This window comes from Trachypithecus francoisi, unplaced genomic scaffold (assembly GCF_009764315.1).
Source record: "Trachypithecus francoisi isolate TF-2019V2 unplaced genomic scaffold, Tfra_2.0 Contig01461, whole genome shotgun sequence".
Taxonomy (NCBI): domain Eukaryota; kingdom Metazoa; phylum Chordata; class Mammalia; order Primates; family Cercopithecidae; genus Trachypithecus; species Trachypithecus francoisi.
The window spans coordinates 14,000,727-14,020,263 of record NW_022681433.1 but is presented as its reverse complement, the minus strand read 5'-3'; the positions used below and the strand labels follow the sequence as shown (position 1 = coordinate 14,020,263).

General features: G+C 40.7%; 1 protein-coding gene across 1 annotated transcript in view; it reads left to right on the top strand.

Annotated features, from left to right (window-relative positions):
• The window catches only part of MTUS2 (microtubule associated scaffold protein 2), a 459,381-nt gene that overhangs the window by 247,280 nt on the left and 192,564 nt on the right, over positions 1-19,537 (top strand). The window contains 1 exon segment of the mRNA XM_033236324.1: positions 12,046-12,207. Coding sequence (XP_033092215.1) covers positions 12,046-12,207 — 162 coding nt within the window.

The window sequence follows — 19,537 nt, the reverse complement described above, 5'->3', positions numbered from 1 at the left end:
CCCCTGGCATTCTCTGAGTTTCTAGTTCTCTGATGTTTCATCTCTCCCTATGGGGAGGAACAGTGTGGACAGGCACGTGGGGCTGGTACCATGCCCCGAGCGTGAGCATACGCTGCCTGTGTGTACAGAAGCCGATGCGGCTGGCCCTGGGAGCTCTCAGCATCACAAGGCCCTTTCTGTCGAGCAGCTGCTGCTCCTTATCCTGCGTCTGGTGGCATCTGATCGCTGTTGAAGCTGGCACAGCCCTCTGACAGGCACACAGCCACCTGAGCAGATGGCGGGCAGGCGAGCCACATCAGGGAGCTGTGGCACACTCTCAGGGCAAGCCCGGGGATCTTCCTTGTTAACTGTCACCATCAGAGAACATCTTCTCTGTCCCTTGTAAATGTTATTGACTTTACCCAACCAAGTTTGTAAACTGAAGAGTTTTGGAGGCATTCTGCTATTGAAAGTAAAGTTAGAAATTTAAAGTTAAAGATACCCTCTTCTTTATTTCACATTCTTCTGGGGCCTGTAACCTTAAGCGTCCTTCTAGTCTGTGCCTTTAAAAATAGGACTGGAAATAAATCTTTGAAATGCATTGTGGCTTCCTGATCTCCTAGTAAAGGATTCCTCTTTTCTCGGTTTCTGCCAGCATCCACCATTGGCAACTTGTATTTTCTGTCCCCGCAACAGCCTAATTTGTACTTTCTGTCCCTGCAACAGCTTCTGAGTGAAGGTTGATAAGTGAGAGGTTATGAGAGGAGTCTGCTACTATCTTCCTCCATCTGTCTTTCTTCCTGAGTTTTCCATTTTTCCTCCAGAATTTTACTTTTCAATCAAACCAGACTCCTTGCCAATTATGCACTTCCCTAATGCTGGGTCTTTACTCATGCCATCCCCTTCTTCTTCACAGTTTTTCCCTGTCTTTACAGATCCAAGTCCCACCTGACTGTCAAAATCCACCTTGACTGTCTCTGCGAGTACCTGCCCATATCCCCTTGGGCTGGGCTCTTCTTGTTCTTCCTTGGTACTGTTAAGATATGCTCACTTTCTTCCTATTTATTGGAGTTTGTGTTTCTGTCTTATTCCTTTGCTGGACCAAGCAGCTCACGTGTTTGTCAGTGATTTGCCAAGTGTGGGTTTATAACAGTAATATCAGCCAGCATTTACTCGATGCTGACTGTATCTTGCCTGAATTTCTGCAAATGGACACAGTCATATGAAATACGAACTTCTGGGGATTATAGACCAGACCCCTCATCTCCTTATCCCTGAGGTTTAGCACAGTGCCTGAAACATCAAGGGTGACCAATCGATGTTTCATGGATAGATGATATAAGGATTTATATAAGCACCAAAGCTTGCTGTGAGGGTTTATTGTGCTTAAGCCATCTTTTAAAACTTTCCCCTCACTCTTAGTCTTAATGCTTCCTCTTTGAAAGAGATCCAGAATTTGAAACTTTTCGTATCTAACTTTTTCTCTGTGGAATCTCAACTCTTCTTAGTCAAATATTTCATTTTGAAAAAGAAATAAATAGCTTTGCTGCAATGACAAGATCTCAGGTTTACTTTAGGCCTTTAATGTGAGAAAGAAAAATATACACTTTGGTTAAAATATGCAGAATGGGGAAGTAAAACATTCAGTTGATACTTTAATAATTAAGCTAAATATTATCACCAAGTGATAAATGCTGCTAAGTCGGTGAAATATGCATCAGTTAGCTAATCATGCAGCCGGAGCATTATACAATTTGATTGCCTAGGATTGTTTAAAAAAAAAGTCAGTGAGGAGAGTAATTTAATGGTTATAATATTGATATTCAAAGTCAGTGAAACTTGTTTCTTAGAGTTTGGCTCTGATGCCATCTTCTTCTGAATTACTGTTTTGCTTTTCTTCTGCAACCTTCCTCTTCCTTAAGAACCTCATTTTGGTCTGGTTAGTGTTTCTACCCTGTTGCCGTTATTTCTTTTGAGAGTTTAGGCTGAGTTATTGGTATTCCCAATAAATGAAGTAGTGAAAAGTGCACCGAATATGGATCAGAAATCCTAAATTCTCACTCGAACTTCAGTCACAATCAACTATCCTTTTGAGGCGGTTGAATAGGAATCACTCATTACTTTGTAGGGGGATATCAAGTGACCTGTGAATCTACCTTCCTCCTCCCAGTCCCAAAAATTTTGCAAGAGACTTTTCTTCCCTTAGCACAGGCTTCTCTGGCCTGAATTTGCATGTGTCTTCCTTTTTCAGCAGCTGTCTTAGTCTTCTTTGTGCTGCTATAACAAAATACCATAGACTGGGTAATTAATACAGAACAGAAACTTACTTTCTCACAGTTCTGGAGACTGTGAAGTCCAAGATCAAGGGACTGGCAAGTTTGGTTGTCTAGTGAGGGCTGCACCCTCCGAGGGGAAGAACTTTGTGTCCTCATGTGGCAGAATTAATGTGGAAGCAGGGAGGAAGGGCCAGGTGCCAAATACTATGTGAAGCCTCTTTGATAAGGGCCTTAATCCCATTCATGAGGGAAAAGCCCTTATAGCCCAATCATCTTTAAGCCCCCGTCTCTTAATACTATCACGCTGGCAACATCTGAATGTTGGAGGAGACACATTCAAACCATAACAGTAATGTAGGACCAGAGCAGCTCAGACTTACGCCTCATTCTGCAGAAGTGTAAGAGAAAAGTGAAGGGGTTTAAGGAGGAACTGAGTATCACCTTCCTTACACAGGAGCTTGGACATTTTGCTTTAATGAATGGGATGCAATAGTAGGTTTGGGGAATGCTTTTTTTAGTATTGTGTAAGAATATATTATCAGAAGACAGAAGAACCCTGTGACGGATTGGTTGGAATTCACTGTAGTCACAATTCAGGGGTAGGGGACAGAGAACAGGAATAAAAACGTCACCAGAAGAGAGCACTAGGAGTCTCTCAGAGGAGAGGTGAAGAGCTGAATCACAATTTAAGGAACTTGTTACAGCCAGGGGATCTAGAGAAAAAATCCTTTGAGACTTTTTTTTTTGAGACATAATTCAAGTACCATAAAATTTACCTCTTTAAAGTATATAATTTAGTGGTTTTCAGTATATTCACAAGGTTATAAAATACCATCCCTATTTAATTCCAGAACATAATTAATCACCCCAGAAGGAAACCCGTATCAATTATAAGTCACTCCATTTCCCTCCAACCCCTGAAAGCCACTGATCGACTTCCTGTGTCTCTGTCTATTCTGGACATTTCATAGAAATGTAATTACATAGTATTTGTCCTTTTGTGAATGGTTTCAGGATTCATGCATGTTATATGGCATGTATCATCATTTCATTTCTTCTTATGGCTGAATAATGTTCCATGGTATGGATATACTATATTTAGTGTATACATTCATCAGTTGATGGGGAGCCATTTGGGTAGTTTTCACTTTTTGACTTGTGAATAATGTTGCTGTGAACATTCATGTATAAGCTCTTATGTGAACATATGTTTTCAGTTTTCTTGGGCATATACTTAGGAGCAGAACTGCTAAATCACATGGTAACTCTGTGGTTTTTTTTTTTTTTTTTTTTTGGAGACAGAGTCTCACTCTGTCGCCCAGGCTGGAGTGCAGTGGCGCGATCTCGGCTCACTGCAAGCTCCGCTTCCCGGGTTTACGCCATTCTCCTGCCTCAGCCTCCCGAGTAGCTGGGACTACAGGTGCCCGCCATCTCGCCCGGCTAGTTTTTTGTATTTTTTAGTAGAGACGGGGTTTCACCGTGTAGACCAGGATGGTCTCGATCTCCTGACCTCGTGATCCACCTGTCTCGGCCTCCCAAAGTGCTGGGATTACAGGCTTGAGCCACCGCGCCCGGCCCTCTGTGGTTTTTTGTTTGTTTGTTTGTTTTGTTTTTATTTGTTTGTTTGTTTTGGAGATGGAGTCTCACTCTGTCACCCAGGTTGAAGTGCAGTGGCGTGGTCTCGGCTCACTGCCAACTCCACCTCCCAAGTTCATGCCATTCTCCTGCCTTAGCCTCCTGGGTAGCTGAGACTACAGGTGCCTACCACCAAGCCCGGTTAATTTTTTGTATTTTTAGTAGAGATGGGTTTTCACTGTGTTAGTCAAGATGGTCTCGATCTCCTGACCTTGTGATCCACCCGCCTCTGCCTCCCAAAGTGCTGAGATTACAGGCGTGAGCCACTGTGCCCAGCCAACTCTATGTTTAACATATTGAGAAACTACCAACCTCTTTTCCAAAGCAACTGCACCATTTTATACTCCCACAGCAATGTATGAAGATTCCAGTTTCTCCACATCCCTATCAATACTTTTTATTGTCTGTATTTTAATTATAGCTATTCTACTGGGTTTGAAGTGGTATCTCATTGTGGTTTTGATCTGCATTTCCCTAATGACAAGTGCACACCTTTTCATGTACTTATTTCCCATTTTATAGATCTTCTTTGGAGAAATGGCTATTCAGATCCCTTTCTCATTTTTAATTGTGTTATTTGGCTTTTTATTGAATTTATAGAAATTCTTTTTGTTTTTGAGACGGGATATCACTTTACCACCCAGGCTGGAGTGCAGTGGTGTGATCACAACTCACTGCACCCTTGACCTCCTGGGCTCCAGAGATCCTCCAACTCCAAGTACCTGGGACTATAGTTGTTTACCACTATGTTCCAGCTAATTTTTTTTTATTTTTTGTAGAGACAGGGTCTCACTATGTTGCCTAGGCTAGTCTCAAACTCTGGCCTCAAGCAATCCTCTGCCTTGGACTCCCAAAGTGCTACGATTGCAGGTGTGAACCATCATGCTCAGCTGATAAAAATTCTTTATATATTTTGTAAACTAGATCCTTATCAGATATGACTTGCAAATATTTTCCCCAATTCTGTGAATTCTTTTGACTTTTTAAATAGTGTCCTCTGAAACACAGATTTTTTATTTGATTGCAGTCCATTCACTTCTTTTTTGTTTTATAGATTTAGAAACTCTTTTTTAATATTTTTATTTTTAATTTTTGTGGATACATAGTATGTGTATTTATGGATTACATGAGCTATTTTGATACAGGCATGCAATGCATAATAATCAGATCAGGCAAATGGGGTATCCATTACCTCGGACATTTATTCTTTGTGTTGTAAACAATACAGTTACACTCTTAGTTATTTTTAAATGTATAGTCACCCTGTTATCCTAGTAAATACTAGATCTTATTTATTCTATTTTTTGTAGCCTTAGCCATCCCTACTACCTCTGCTCCCACCCACCACTACCCTTCTAGCTTCTAATAACCATCCCTCTACTCTTATCTGTATGTGTTCAGTTGTTTTAATTTTTAGCTCCCATAGATAAGTGAGAACATGGGAAATTTGTCTTTCTGTGTCTGGTTTACTTCACTTAATATAATGACCTCCAGCTTCATCCCTGTTATTGCAAATGACAGTGCTCCCCATTCTTTTTTATGGCTGAATAGTTCTCTATTGTATAGATGTACCACATTTTCTTTATCTCTTCACCTACTGATGAACACTTAGGTTGCTTCCAAATTTTGGCAGTTGTGAGTAGTGCTGCAACAAGCATGGGATGCAGAAATCTCTTCAATACACTGATTTCTTTTGGGTATGTACTTAGGAGTGGGGTATGTGTCTTCTTCTCAACTTGTTAGAGCTTTAGATGTCACATTCTAAGAAACCATTGCCTAATCCAAGATCATCATCACCTATGTTTTCTCCTAAGAGTTTTATATTTTTAGCTCTTACATTTAGATCTAAGATCTATTTTGAATCAGGTTTTGCTAATTTAAAACAAATTATGGTGTGAGGTAGGAGTTCAAGTCCATGAGATTTTGATAGATGCAATTGATCGGCTCAGGGTGTCTACACACTGTGAGGCATGAACTGTGTAGGAACTATCCCTGGAGGGAGAATAAGAAGATCGCCTTCCCCAAGGATTTGATGCTGACAGAGCATGTTTGTCGTAAGAGTTTAATGAGAAAATTATAGAGAGATTTGGTTTATGTATTGAAGTGGACCCAGCTGGATTCTGTAATCATGTGGAATATATATCCTTGCAATTTTTCAGTAATATATATATATATACCTTTTATTTTACTCTAATGAAGGAGATCTTACCTTCCAAGTGGTAAGTTGATGATGTGATGATTCAGATATCTACAGAAGATGATCTCTGTTCAGCAGTGAAGCAAGAGGCTGTAGTCCTTTAGTTCCTATGAGCAGTGGAATACCTTCATCCTTCGGGGAAAATGGTATGATGGAAGCAGAGGGTCCCACTGGCATGGGCACAGGAAGGGAATTAAGGAGAATGAGCTGGCCACCAATCAGCTCAATATTTAAGAATAGTATAGGGGGCTGGGCATGGTGGCTCTTTCCTCTAATCCCAGCACTTTGGGAGGCCGAGGCTGGTGGATCACCTGAGATCAGGAGTTCAAGACCAGCCTGGCTAACATGGTGAAACCCCATCTCTACTAAAAATACAAAAATTAGCCAGGCCATGGTGGTGGGTGCCTGTAGTCCCAGCTACTGGGGAGGGTGAGGCAGGAAAATCACTGGAACCCAGGAGGTAGAGGTTGCAGTGAGCCAAGACTGTGCCACTGCACTCCAGCCTGGTGGACAGAGGGAGACTGTGTCTCAAAATAAATAAATAAATAAGAAAAAAAAAGAATAGTATAAGGAAATTCTTTCAATGACGTATGATTGTTTACTGGAAATGCCTTTTCTGTCTACTTCATACCCTTTAACTGCCCGTTATTAACCTCTGTTCTCTGTGGTCTCTTACATTTCTGCATGTCTTCTAAACAGAGCCTACCCACCAACTTCTGACAACCCCGCCCACTAACTGCCAGCATTGCCTCAGTCCAAAATATCCTCATAAATGTTGATCCCCCATGGAGGAGTGCTGCCCCTCTTTGGAGCCGCTTGTTTTGATGTTTATTTTTTCATGATACTAAGCCTTCTTTGTATCTCTATCATGTAACATGGTCCTAGGGTGTAATTATTACTCAGCATGTTTGCTGATTTTACGTCTGTGCTTGCTCTTCTTTCAATTAAGTTGCAGTTGGGAAAAGAAGACTTAATTGTGTCCATTGAAAATGTTGACATTTTTCATGGAACTTAGCAAGCTGATTCTGGAACTTATATGCAAAACTAAAGGGCCAAAGATGGTTAAGACAGTTTTTAAAGTAAAAGCTCAAGGTTGTGATATTTGTCTTATACAGGTTTAGTATACCAGGACTGATCTTACATTGTAGTGAATAAATGCGGTATAGTATTGGCACGGTGATAGACAAATAAACCTATGAAATGGAATAGAGAACTCAGAAATAGAGCCTCACGTGGCATACAGTGAATATTTGTTCATCACACCACTCCCTTTTCCCCTGGATATAAACTAAACTACATTTCCCAGCCTCCCTTGCTGGCTCTTGTGACTGAGTTCCAACCAGTAGACTGAAGGCAGAAGTGATACATGCCCCTTCCAGGCATGGCCCGTGAAATCTTCCTGTGAACAGTTCATTTTCCTCTGTCTACCAGCTGAATGTTAAGTTCTCAGGAGATCCAGAGTAGGGCAAAAGCTCAAGATGAAGAGAGCTTTGATCCCTGAATTCTCCCAAGGAGAGCACGCAAGGCAGCAGCCCATCCAGAGCACCTGCAAAAGATGATTCATGATCACAAATTAAACTTTTGCTATGTTAAGTACTGAAATTGTGGGACTGTTTGTGGGTCTGCCCCAGTAAATCATGTTTGGATGGAAACTTGGCATATAACAGCTGGCTCGGCAGATAATGCAAGGAAGTTAGACTATTTAATATAAAGGCCTGGGACAGCGGGATGCTATGTAGAAAATAACACCAACAAATTCAGTCTCTTCCCCATGTACCATTCTAGGTGGATTGATGCTGTAAATGTGAAAATAGAACTTTAAAACTGTTCAGACAGCACATAGGAGAGCATCTTTATGATTTCAGGAGAAAGATTGAAAGTCTAAGACAGGCAAAGTGCAAATCAGGAGGGAAAGACTGATGAAAATCAATTGCATTAAAATGAGGAAGTTCTGAATAAAGGCACCATAAGTGTGAAGACAAGCCAAAGACTGGGAGAGTATTTGAAATATATCAATATCCAATATACTGATACCCAATATAGAATCCAATAAACATTGTGTCCAGACTATTTAAAGAAGTAAGGCTAACCACCTCAATTATGGGCAAAAGTTATGAATGGGCATCTTACGGAAAGGAAAAACTTGAGTAGCCAATAACTGTGAAAAAAATCTCGAATCTCGCCACCTGTCAGAAACGTGTAAATTAAAACCAGTTAATAAAATTAAACCAGTTGCCAAAATTAAAATCCAGTGATGCTACATTTACTACCTCTGGTTAATGTGAATTGCAACAAGCAATTTGGAAAGCAATTTTGAATATCCAGGAAACTTGAGCAAATTTCCCTATGTCCCAGCAGCTTTTTACTGTCAGTGGAATTGATGATGTTTCGTACTTCCTAAGCTTGATGGTCAGTAGTGTTATTATCCTCACCTTTCTCTACGTCTGAAATTGTTTATCATCCATTTTTAAGACAATCATATTCTCTTCTCTTTAGTCTTTCATCCTACAGGTATTATCAGATTTACCTCAATCCTTTTCTTTCTTCTCACGTCGAGCAGCCCATCTGATATTAATCGTTGAATACTTTCCAAGTGGTTTTCCCATGAAAAACTGATTTGTTGTAATGACTTTGCCCTAGAACTTAAAATTAGTATGTACATTAATAACTAACACATAGAGCATACTATGTATCAGATACTAAGTATTTTTTCATATCAACTCTTACATTAACTTAAAAAAAACTGTCCTACCATTAGCTCCTGTAATTCTCACAACAGCTCTGTGAGGTAGATTATCATTATCCCTGCTTATGAATGAAGAAACTGTGATGCAAGAGAGGCGATAGGTAGAGGAGGTGGTATTCAAACCCTAGCCATTTCGCTCCCAGATCTGCACCACAAACCACCTTTGCTGATGTTTCTGCTGCACTATGGTCAAGCGGAAGGGTAGGTAGATTTCCTGGGTTGTTCAGGCTGGAGTCGGTTCAGATTGATTGGGAATGAGAAGACTGAATTAGCCACATGAACCATTTCCACTGGCTGAATTCTCCAGAACATTTTCCTGGCTCACACAAGCAGTTTATTTCCAGTTGTTTTCTTCCTCTTACCAGGCAATGGTTTAATGTTGTCAGCATTATTATGAAGTACATGGAGCATTTATAGAATTCAACAGCCATTTCCAAATTCAGAGTACTTTTCCTTTACTGAATAATGCATCTTTAATTACCAGCCAACTTAAGCCGGTTTTCAAAGAGTGGAACTGTTTATTGCCAGCTGTCTCCCACAGTAATAGATAAGAATTGTGTTTTATATTATTTTATTTTTTGGTAATTCAAGCCCTCCCTCAGAGGGAAGTATATAGTTCCCTGATACTTGTACTTCAAACAGATGAATTACTTCCCAGCCTGGAGAGCAGCCAAATCTCTAAATTGACGTGTTCACAGAATAATAAATTTCATGTAAGAGAATGATGCCAGATGCAAGAGGATTTGATACAAGTGCATTTGAACTCTACAGATGATACAAAATATTTCTCTTCTTAAGAAATTTTCATAAATTGTTAAATAAAAGACTCTGTTAGAGGTTTTGTGCTCAATTCAGCTTCTGCTACACATTTCAGTGAACAGATTATTCTGGCAGTATGTCAGCAGGAGGCTAGACATTAGATAATTACTCGTGAAATATTTCTAATGGTTGAGCCATGCCCCATGTGAAATATCATTCAACCCCTGAGAGATTCCCCGAGTTCTAGCACTGGACTGGTGCATCCACTGGATAATTCAGAAGCTGAGGCTCACTGTTTTTGCAAGTTCATGGTGTTGCTTTTCCTGGCTAGGTTTGCATCAAACACACTTTTTATCTGCATTATTTTTTGTCTAACACCCAAGATACAATGCACATCCTTTCAGTGGAGTTTGAATGCATTTGTTTTCTTTGCATAGGTGAAATACATTCTCTTAGTCCTATGTAGAACTATTTTTAAAACCTTGCACAACACCTTAAAAGAACTATAGGGCATAGGTCTTGTTTTAAGAAATAGTACATTCTTTGATTTCTTCCTAAATATGCTTTTCTTTAGAAACAACAGAAATCTCCACAATTTTAAACAGAATTTCGGGTGTTAAGAGGGAGAATAGCAACAATCTCTTACTCTAAATGGTTGAATAAAGTGCCTGGATGTTATGAACACTAAAGCCATTTTAATAATGTTTTCATTTTTATGCAGGCCTCATCTAAATAGAATGTTTAGACTAACTTTTGAAAAGGATGAAAACAAAAAATTTAATCCTTTGCTAAAATGTCGTATACTTCTTCCAGCTGTCATGGTTTATTTTTCGTGGTAGATGGTCATATTCCTACCACTGGACTGTTTTATTCCAGACAAGCGGCATCTCTGTGTATTCAGCCTCTCTAAATTAATAGATTAGCCTCACAGCTGTACTCAGAAGTATATTAGAAAGACTTGCCCTTTAACAGAGAATAGATAATGATGTCATTGTCTTTAAGAGATTGAAAATATATATATATATTTTTTGAGATGGAGTCTCGCTCTGTCGCCCAGGCTGGAGTGCAGTGGCCAGATCTCAGCTCACTGCAAGCTCCGCCTCCCGGGTTCACGCCATTCTCCTGCCTCAGCCTCCCGAGTAGCTGGGACTACAGGCGCTGCCACCTCGCCCGGCTAGTTTTTTGTATTTTTAGTAGAGACGGGGTTTCACCGTGTTAGCCAGGATGGTCTCGATCTCCTGACCTCGTGATCCGCCCGTCTCGGCCTCCCAAAGTGCTGGGATTACAGGCTTGAGCCACCGCACCCAGCCTGAAAATATATTAACCACAAGATTTAGAAAGATATAGAAGAAAAGTTTAAGCCAAACAACTCTGCATATTTAAATTTGACACACACAGTCCCAGTATGCCATATCCTCGGAGTTTCAGAGCAGTGGATGATAAAGAGGCTCTTTCTAAATTGACTAGTAGACTGCAATTATCAATAAATGTCTTCTACCTTGGAAGTACTAGGCTCTGATTCAGGGTCCTCCCAGTTTGGTGAGGCCTCAGCTTTTCTTTTTTTTTTTTTTTTTTTGAGATGGAGTCTCACTCTGTTGCCCAGGCTGGAGTGCAGTGGCCGGATCTCAGCTCACTGCAAGCTCCGCCTCCCGGGTTTACGCCATTCTCCTGCCTCAGCCTCCCGAGTAGCTGGGACTACAGGCGCCCGCCACCTCGCCCGGCTAGTTTTTTGTATTTTTTAGTAGAGATGGGGTTTCACCATGTTAGCCAGGATGGTCTCGATCTCCTGACCTCGTGATCCGCCCGTCTCGGCCTCCCAAAGTGCTGGGATTACAGGCTTGAGCCACCGCGCCCGGCCGGCCTCAGCTTTTCAAACAGAAAGCTTGCTTGAGTTTCAGAGAGATCCTCTGTCCCCATTCTCCCTACCCGTCTACGTTCATCCCAAGCCTCCTCTTCTGGGGGCCAGACGAGCGGGGTTTCAGGGAGCTCTGAATAAAATTCCTGGGCTCATGGTACCGTGTATATTCCTCTTCTCACTTCTCCTGCGTCACTCACGCTGTGTTTCAAAAATGAAAGGCTGTTCGTTCTCTGAGTTATCAAATAAGTGTTTATTATATACACATACATTTACACATAAGCGAATTCTGTGTGTGTGTGTGTGTGTGTGTGTGTGTTTATGTATGTCTGTGTGTGTGCATGCATGCAGGCTGCTCCTCGTCTTCGTGGAGCCCCTTTTGGTGCACAGGATTTGTGTGACAGATATTTATGCAGTGACTAAAGGGAGTTCTTCTCCACATAGAGTTCCAGAAAAATACTTTTCAAGGTCACCCACTAAGAATCAGGTCAAGTTCTAAATCAGATGACGGCAGTAGGATTGGTTGGCAAATGCAAATGGTGAGGGCTCCATCCATTTTTCATGAAGTGATAATTAACGCGCTGTCTGCCTCCCACAGGTGCAACCTTTGGGAATGAAGAACAGCCAGTTCTGAAGGCATCTCTGCCTTCTAAGGACACACCCAAGGGGGCCGGCCGGGTGGCCCCTCCGGCGTCCTCCAGTGTGGCAGCATCCCGCAGGAGTTTACTTCCAGCGCCAAAGTCCACTTCCACACCTGCTGGTAAGACTGTGTGCCTTGGAGAGGCTCCCTGGTGCAGTGCCCTTTCTGCATCAGTAAAAAGTCTTTTGAAAGCCCCTGTGTACATCAGCTATTTAGAAGGGATGATTGATGAAATGGTAGTTCATAATACCACTGCTCTTAAGGCACTTTCATGTATTCATGTTTAAATTCTCATAACTGCCTCTCACTCTTCGCATGACTGGTAACCCTTTGAATCACACAGTTTCCGTTTCAGAAAGCAAGAACCAACTATTTTAAGCAAACTGGCATTTGGCTCAGGGAAGCGGGTGCTCACAATATCATTGCAAGGACTGTAGGAGCAAGCTGCAGGCTGCGCCTCCAGGAATGAGCCCCACAGCCCCGGAGAGCAGTGCTGTCTCTGCAGCAGTCTGGGAGCTCCATGCCTCTGGTGGCTCTAGGCTCGCATCTCCAAAGCTAGGATCCAGGGATGGATCCATGGCTCCCATGGTAGGGTTGGCTCCAGACTGGACTGCAGGGTTCAGTCCAGCAAAACATCCCCGTGCCCCGCCTGTGCATACCCACAAAGCTAGTGACTGGACCTGCAGAATTCAGCTGATTCAAAGGTGTAACTAGCACAGGTGCTTGTCAGCAGAAAGTGCCCAGGCAGCAGCAGTGTGGGCCCTGCTGTGCTTCTCCTCCCATCCCTCCCACAAGTGCATCTCTTTGCCTGCAAGCATGTTTGTGTATGTTGTTCCTAGCTTTTCTTTTTCGGCACTATAGAAGGCACATTTATCAGGATGATAGAATGAATGTTGAGCCCTAATTCCCCATAGATGGCTCATCCATATCAGTGTTTATTCCTCCATATTTTTCCTATGCTTGTATCAAGGTATCATCATATCAATGTATACACATATGTAAACATACGAGTTTTATAGGTATTTTTAAATGAGACTGCATTATTTCAATTTTTCTACATGTTGCTTTCCTTATGCAGTGTAGGTCTCAGAAATACCCTTGGCCATGGTAGGGCTCATTCTTTTCAATGGCTGCATGCTGTGGATATGCCATGATGTATTCAGCCATTCCTTCACTAGTTGGCATTCATTTTACAACCAGTGTTTGCTACAACGAACAATGCTGCAATAAACAGCCTTGAGTGGGCGGCATTGTTTCTGTGGGATCAGTTCCCTGGAGTGGGATTGCTTTGTTTGATGCATTAATAGATATGGCTAGATTGCCTTTCAGAGAGGCTCCACCCATATCCCTGCTAGGAAGAGGTGTTATCCCTTTCTAGAATTTTGGTCCGCTTGATGGGAGTCAAGTATTATCGCAAAGTTATTTTACTTTGCATCTCCCTGACCACTAGACTAACTGGAACCTCTTGCTCTAGCAGCACCTTGCAGTTCCCTTTGTTAAGACTTAAATTGGCTCATTCAGTTGTGTTCTTCCTCGGGGAAGGTAAGCTTCTGGGGGTGGTGACTGTGTCTGTTTTAACGCAGCATCCTCATTGCCTGCCACAGTGACTGACTCACAGCAGGTGTTTGACATCTATGTGTTAATTATTGAATCAACAAATGAATGAATGGATATCACATGGCATTTGAATCTTGCAGCTACAATTTATTAACAGTTTAGCCTTGGTTTAATTATAAAATAATTAGACAACCCTATGGTAAGTTAAAACACTGTGGTTGAATCAACACTATAGCCCAGTGTTTCTCAAGCTTTAGTGTATCCATGTCACCTGCAGGGCTGGTAAAAACACAGATTACTGGGCCCTATCCCCAGGGTTACTGGTTTAGTAGGTTTGGTTTTGGCCTTGAGAATTTGCATTTCTAACAAATTCCCAGGCGGTGCCTGTAGACTAGGAATTACACTTTGTGAGCGACTTGTAGAAAAATGGGTTAGGAATTTGAAAAGACACTTCTTAGAAAAAGATAGGCAAAGGGCTCTTAGCCATATGAAGGGATAATAATTGGCCTCACTGGTAAGAAAAACGCCAAGTGAAACTACAGTAGATTCCAACACCCTACCATTTATACTGGCAAAAACCCAGACGTTTGACAACATATTCTGTTTGTGAGGCTGCAAGCAAACAGGCATTCTCATACGTTTTTGGTGGGAATATAAAATGGTACAACTAGGAAGAGGAGTTTGGCAGTATCTAACAAAATCATACATGCATTTATTCTTTGACGTAGTAGTCTCACCCCGAGCAATCTTTCCCAAAGGTAGACTGACAAGAACACAGTGCATGGAGTGATTCATTGCAGCACTCTTTGAAGTAGAAAAAGACTGAAAACAACTCAAATGTCCGTTAACAGGAGGCTTACTGAACAGATTGTGGTATATCCACAGGATGCAGTACTGTGTAGCTGTTATATGAGTGGGGAGATAGCTCTATGTATTAACATTACTAGAAAGTGATTTCCAGGAGGTCAATGAGCAATAAAAGATGGAGAAAAAAATGTAGTAGACCGTGTTTTATCTAAACAATAGGAAAATATTATATATGAACTTACATTAAGAAAAAGCAATAGAAGAATAAGCTAAGATTTTTTTTTTTAAATGATGACCTTTAGGGTGAAAGAAGGAATAAAAGGAGAGAATAGAGATAAAGCCTAATGACACATTTTGAGTGCACCTTGTTTTGTAGATTTGAAATTACATAGATATTTTACACAATTATACACTAAATGTTAAAAAGTAATATCTAAAACTCAAACATGAAATTAAACAAATGGAAGTAATTGCATAGCCCGTTGATGGCGTAACCACACGGAGTACATTCTCAATGGTATATACCTCAGATTTAGAAATAATTGTAATGAAAATCTGAAATTATTGGTGATAGTGTTAGTATGATTCTGCATGTGCTGTTATTCTGAATGTGTGTATTATAGGATAAATGTGATAGGTGTATTATAGGATAAAGTCAGAACTCATCTGAAATTTATCTTTAAAACAATATTCTCAGCTCTTTCCACTGGAAAGTTGTAAGTGGTGACTAAACCAGTCATAACGAGCGCCCCTGGAGCCCAGGCTGTGATGACTAAATGGACTTCCCAGTAGAGGGAGACAGGGAGCCTTGAAGAAACAGGTATTTCAGGTCTGGGACAGGAAATGTAGATCCTAGAACACATCTTGCCATACTAGCTGGCTAAGGAGAATATAAAAACGGAGGATTCTGTTGAAAGGACTTAAGGGTCAACCTGAATAAGCTCCTGCTAGTAAAAAAGAAAAAACAGAAGAAAAACTGAAAAAGAGTTTGAATATCAATAAGGTTAGTATTTACAATGGATTAATACCTATCCATGAGGGCGTATGATAAAAATAAAAAACAAAAAAAACCCCTCCAAAACTAGTCACATTGGAAGATGCTAGGAAATGACCTCATTATTTTAAAATCTGGTAAATAAAGGAAAAGAAAAGCCTTTTAGTAATTTCTCCTACTCAGTCTGTATCTCAAGATAACCAAATAGCTGGTGAGGGGGAGATTTCTCTTTATAAAAGTATTGCAGCTGATACAAAACACGTGATTACACAGCCCTCTTTGCTGCTTCTGATGAATGAGTTGATAAAAGCAATGCTCATCAGTATGAGGAATCACCAGACATTACGAAGTATCCTGATGGAAATATATACAAATTACTGGGAATTAGTCTTAGGGGGAGAAATGGATTTGGTGCAGCCTCTGGAGTTAACCACTGATTTAGGAATGCAGAGAAGCATGTTGAAAACACCATGGGGATTGAATCAGCAAACCTAGACTCTGGGAAGCTCTTGAACCCAGGAGGCGGAGGTACTCAGCAAGAGCAACAACAACACGAAGTGTGACAAATAAAAACCAAACATCTTTGGGGAAAACCAAGAAGGTGTGGGAACCTGTAGATTACAAAAAATTGTAAACATACCAACCAATTGCAGTATGGAGCTAATTTTAGATCCTAATTCAAACAAACATTTGAACAAAAATTTGAAATTCCAACAAAAATTCAAAAAATCTTTTGAAGATGTTGGGAAAATGTGAACACTGGCTATGTGGTGACATTAAGGAATTACTGTTAATTGTTTTTAGACAAGTCTCTCTCTATTGCCCAGGCTGGAGTGCAGTGGCACACTCTTGGCTCACTGCAGTCTCCACTTTCTGGATTCAAGCGATTCTTCTGCCTTAGTCTCCCAAGTAGCTGGAATTACAGGTGTGTGCCACTAGACCTGGCTAATTTTTGTATTCTTAGTAGAGATGGGGTTTCACCACGTTGGCCAGGCTGATCTCGAACTTCTGACCTCAGGTGATTTGCCCGCCTCAGCCTCCCAAAGTGCTGGGATTACAGGTGTGAGCCACCGCACCCGAATTATTGTTAGTATTTTGAGTTTGATGATGTATTTGTGGCTATGTTTTTAAAAAGAGTCATGTTTTAGATTCACATATATGAAATGCTATCTGATATTTCCTTCAAAATAACCTAGGATGGTGGTGAGCAGAGTCTGTGATATAAAAGATGAAACAAAACTGGCCACACGTTGCTCATTGTTGAAGCTGGGTAATGGAATACAGTAAGTTAACTCGAGTAGTCTCTCTACTTTAGTGTCCATTTAAAGAGTTATATAATAGCATGGTAAAATGTGTAGAGAAAATGGCTGTTTTCATGGAAGTGAAGTTAAATGGAAATAAGGTATTTCAAATGTTGAAAAGAGGAAAGGCAGGTAGTGTGACCATAAGTTCCATTACTTTTCCAAGTGTTTCTGCTACAAAGGGGATTTCTGAAAGCCATGCACTATCTATCTATCTATCTATCTGTCTATCTATCTATCATCTATCTAATTTATTTGAGACAGTCTGGCTTTGTCACCCAGGCTGGAGTACAGTGGCATGATCTCAGCTCACTGCAACCTCCGCCTCCTGGGTTCAAGAGATTCTCTTGCCTCAGCCTCCCGAGTAGCTGATATTACAGGCACCCGCCATCACGCCCAGTTAATTTTTGTGTTTTTAGTAGAGACGGGGTTTCACCATGTTGGCCAGGCTGATCTCGAACTCCTTATCTCAGGTGATCTGCCTGCCTTGGCCTCCCAAAGTGCTGGGATTACAGGTATGAGCCACCAAGCCATGCACTCTTGATAACAGTTTTTTTCCACTTTGTATTACTTTATAAAACACTAATATACAGAATCTAATTTGGTTCTCACAAAGACCCTAAGAAGTAGGCAGGGAAATTATTACAGATGCAGAAAGTGAGACTCAGGTGAAACGAGTTGTCCAAGGTCACACAGTGGCATCCAGAAACAAATGGATGTGGTATATGTTACCTGTCCTTTTCTTATAATAATAGTGTAAATATCCAGCTAAGGACTCTCAGAATTCCATCTGTGGGCTGCAGTTTGTCCATTACCAACAGATTGCATGTGTGTGAACAGGGCATGGTGTTAAGCAGGGCGATGCCCAGGGCTTTGTGCTTCAGGCCCGGCTCTTTTTGAGATTACCTGGTTAGGAGTTCCAGTGGGGATGCCTTAACCTCTGTGTGGTCCTTCCCTGCTCTCACTTGTGGCAGAGCGCACCCCACACTATTTGCGTTTTCCATAAAATAATGCACTTTTGAGAAGTGTGCTCCTTTCCTAATCCATCTTGAATTAATTTTTGTATAAGGTGTATGGAAGGGATCCAGTTTCAGCTTTCTACTTATTGCTAGCCAGTTTTCCCAGCACCATTTATTAAATAGGGAATCCTTTCCCTGTTTCTTGTTTTTGTCAGGTTTGTCAAAGATCAGATGGTTGTAGATGTGTGGTATTATTTCTGAAGGCTCTGTTCTGTTCTGTTGGTCTATATCTCTGTTTTGGTACCAGTACCATGCTGTTTTGGTTACTGTAGCCTTGTAGTATAGTTTGAAGTCAGGTAGCGTGATGCCTCCAGCTTTGTTCTTTTGGCTTAGGATTGTCTTGGCAATGCGGGCTCTTTTTTGGTTCCATATGAACTTTAAAGCAGTTTTTTCCAGTTCTGTGAAGAAAGTCATTGGTAGCTTAATGGCGATGGTGTTGAATCTATAAATTACCTTGGGCAGTATGGCCATTTTCACGATACTGATTCTTCCTATCCATGAGCATGGAATGTTCTTCCATTTGTTTGTGTCCTCTTTTATTTCATTGAGCAGTGGTTTGTAGTTCTCCTTGAAGAGGTCCTTTACATCCCTTGTAAGCTGGATTCCTAGGTATTTTATTCTCTTTGAAGCAATTGTAAATGGGGGTTCACTCATGATTTGGCTCCCTGTCTGTTATTGGTGTATAAGAATGCTAGTGATTTTTGCACATTGATTTTGTATCCTGAGACTTTATTTTATATTCAACTTCTGTTGCTTAAGGAAGCTGGAGTTTAGAGAAATAAAGTAACCTCCACACCCTCAGTCATAGAACTTCTTTGTAGCAGGAATCAGCCTAAGCCTGTTGGCCTTTAAAACCTATAGACCTAACTTCTGCTGTTTAAATATTCTTACTTTGATGGAAGCCAATTAATTGCATTTTATTGAAGTTACTTTGATTGAAAAATACAACTTAGAGACTTAGTTCTTCTTGCTAGTTACCTTACGTATAGTTTCCGAACTCCCATACAGTAATTCTGAGGTCTGTTTATACGCCTCCCTTTTAGGGGTTTCAGATGCAGGCTGAGAGCTAATGCCCTGTCCTAAACATGTTTGAGGTATATGATCCACTCCTATAATACTGATTTCCTGTAAGTTCATAATGATCATTGAGATCGGTGTGATGACAATGGAAAGTGTTACAGATTTAGTGCTAATGATTTTATATATGTATACAGACACACACACACACACACACATGCACACACACAACATGCCATTCAGTGCTCTGTAAAAGGAAGGCTCCCAAGTATTCCTGAAACTTAGCTTTAGTCATGTAGTGGTTCTTCTTCTCAAAATTTTTATGAAAAGCTTTTCTGCTGTTCATATGTCAAATACAAAATCTCTCCAGTGCATTGAGCCATATAATTTTACACTAATAGTGGGGCTTTACCTGTTGACTCTTCTAACTGACTTGCACTATTGTAGCAAATAGGAAAATACTTCCAGCTGCACATATTGATCTGAAGATGAATTACTTCTTCTCAATATGCCCTCCGATTCTGTCACATTGATATGATGCATTATAGAAAATAAAATTTCTTTATTCAGACTAAGGTATAGGATTTCTAGTAGTTGTATAAAAATGAGTAACTGGTATATTATTATTTGAGTTCCTGTCTACCTAAGGAAAAACATTCCCTGGGAATAGGCTGCTACTTAGTAGGCTAAAGAAATTCTACTTGTGTCATAAAATTAATTTTGCTTCTTGAAAAGCAAATTGTTATTGATTTCAC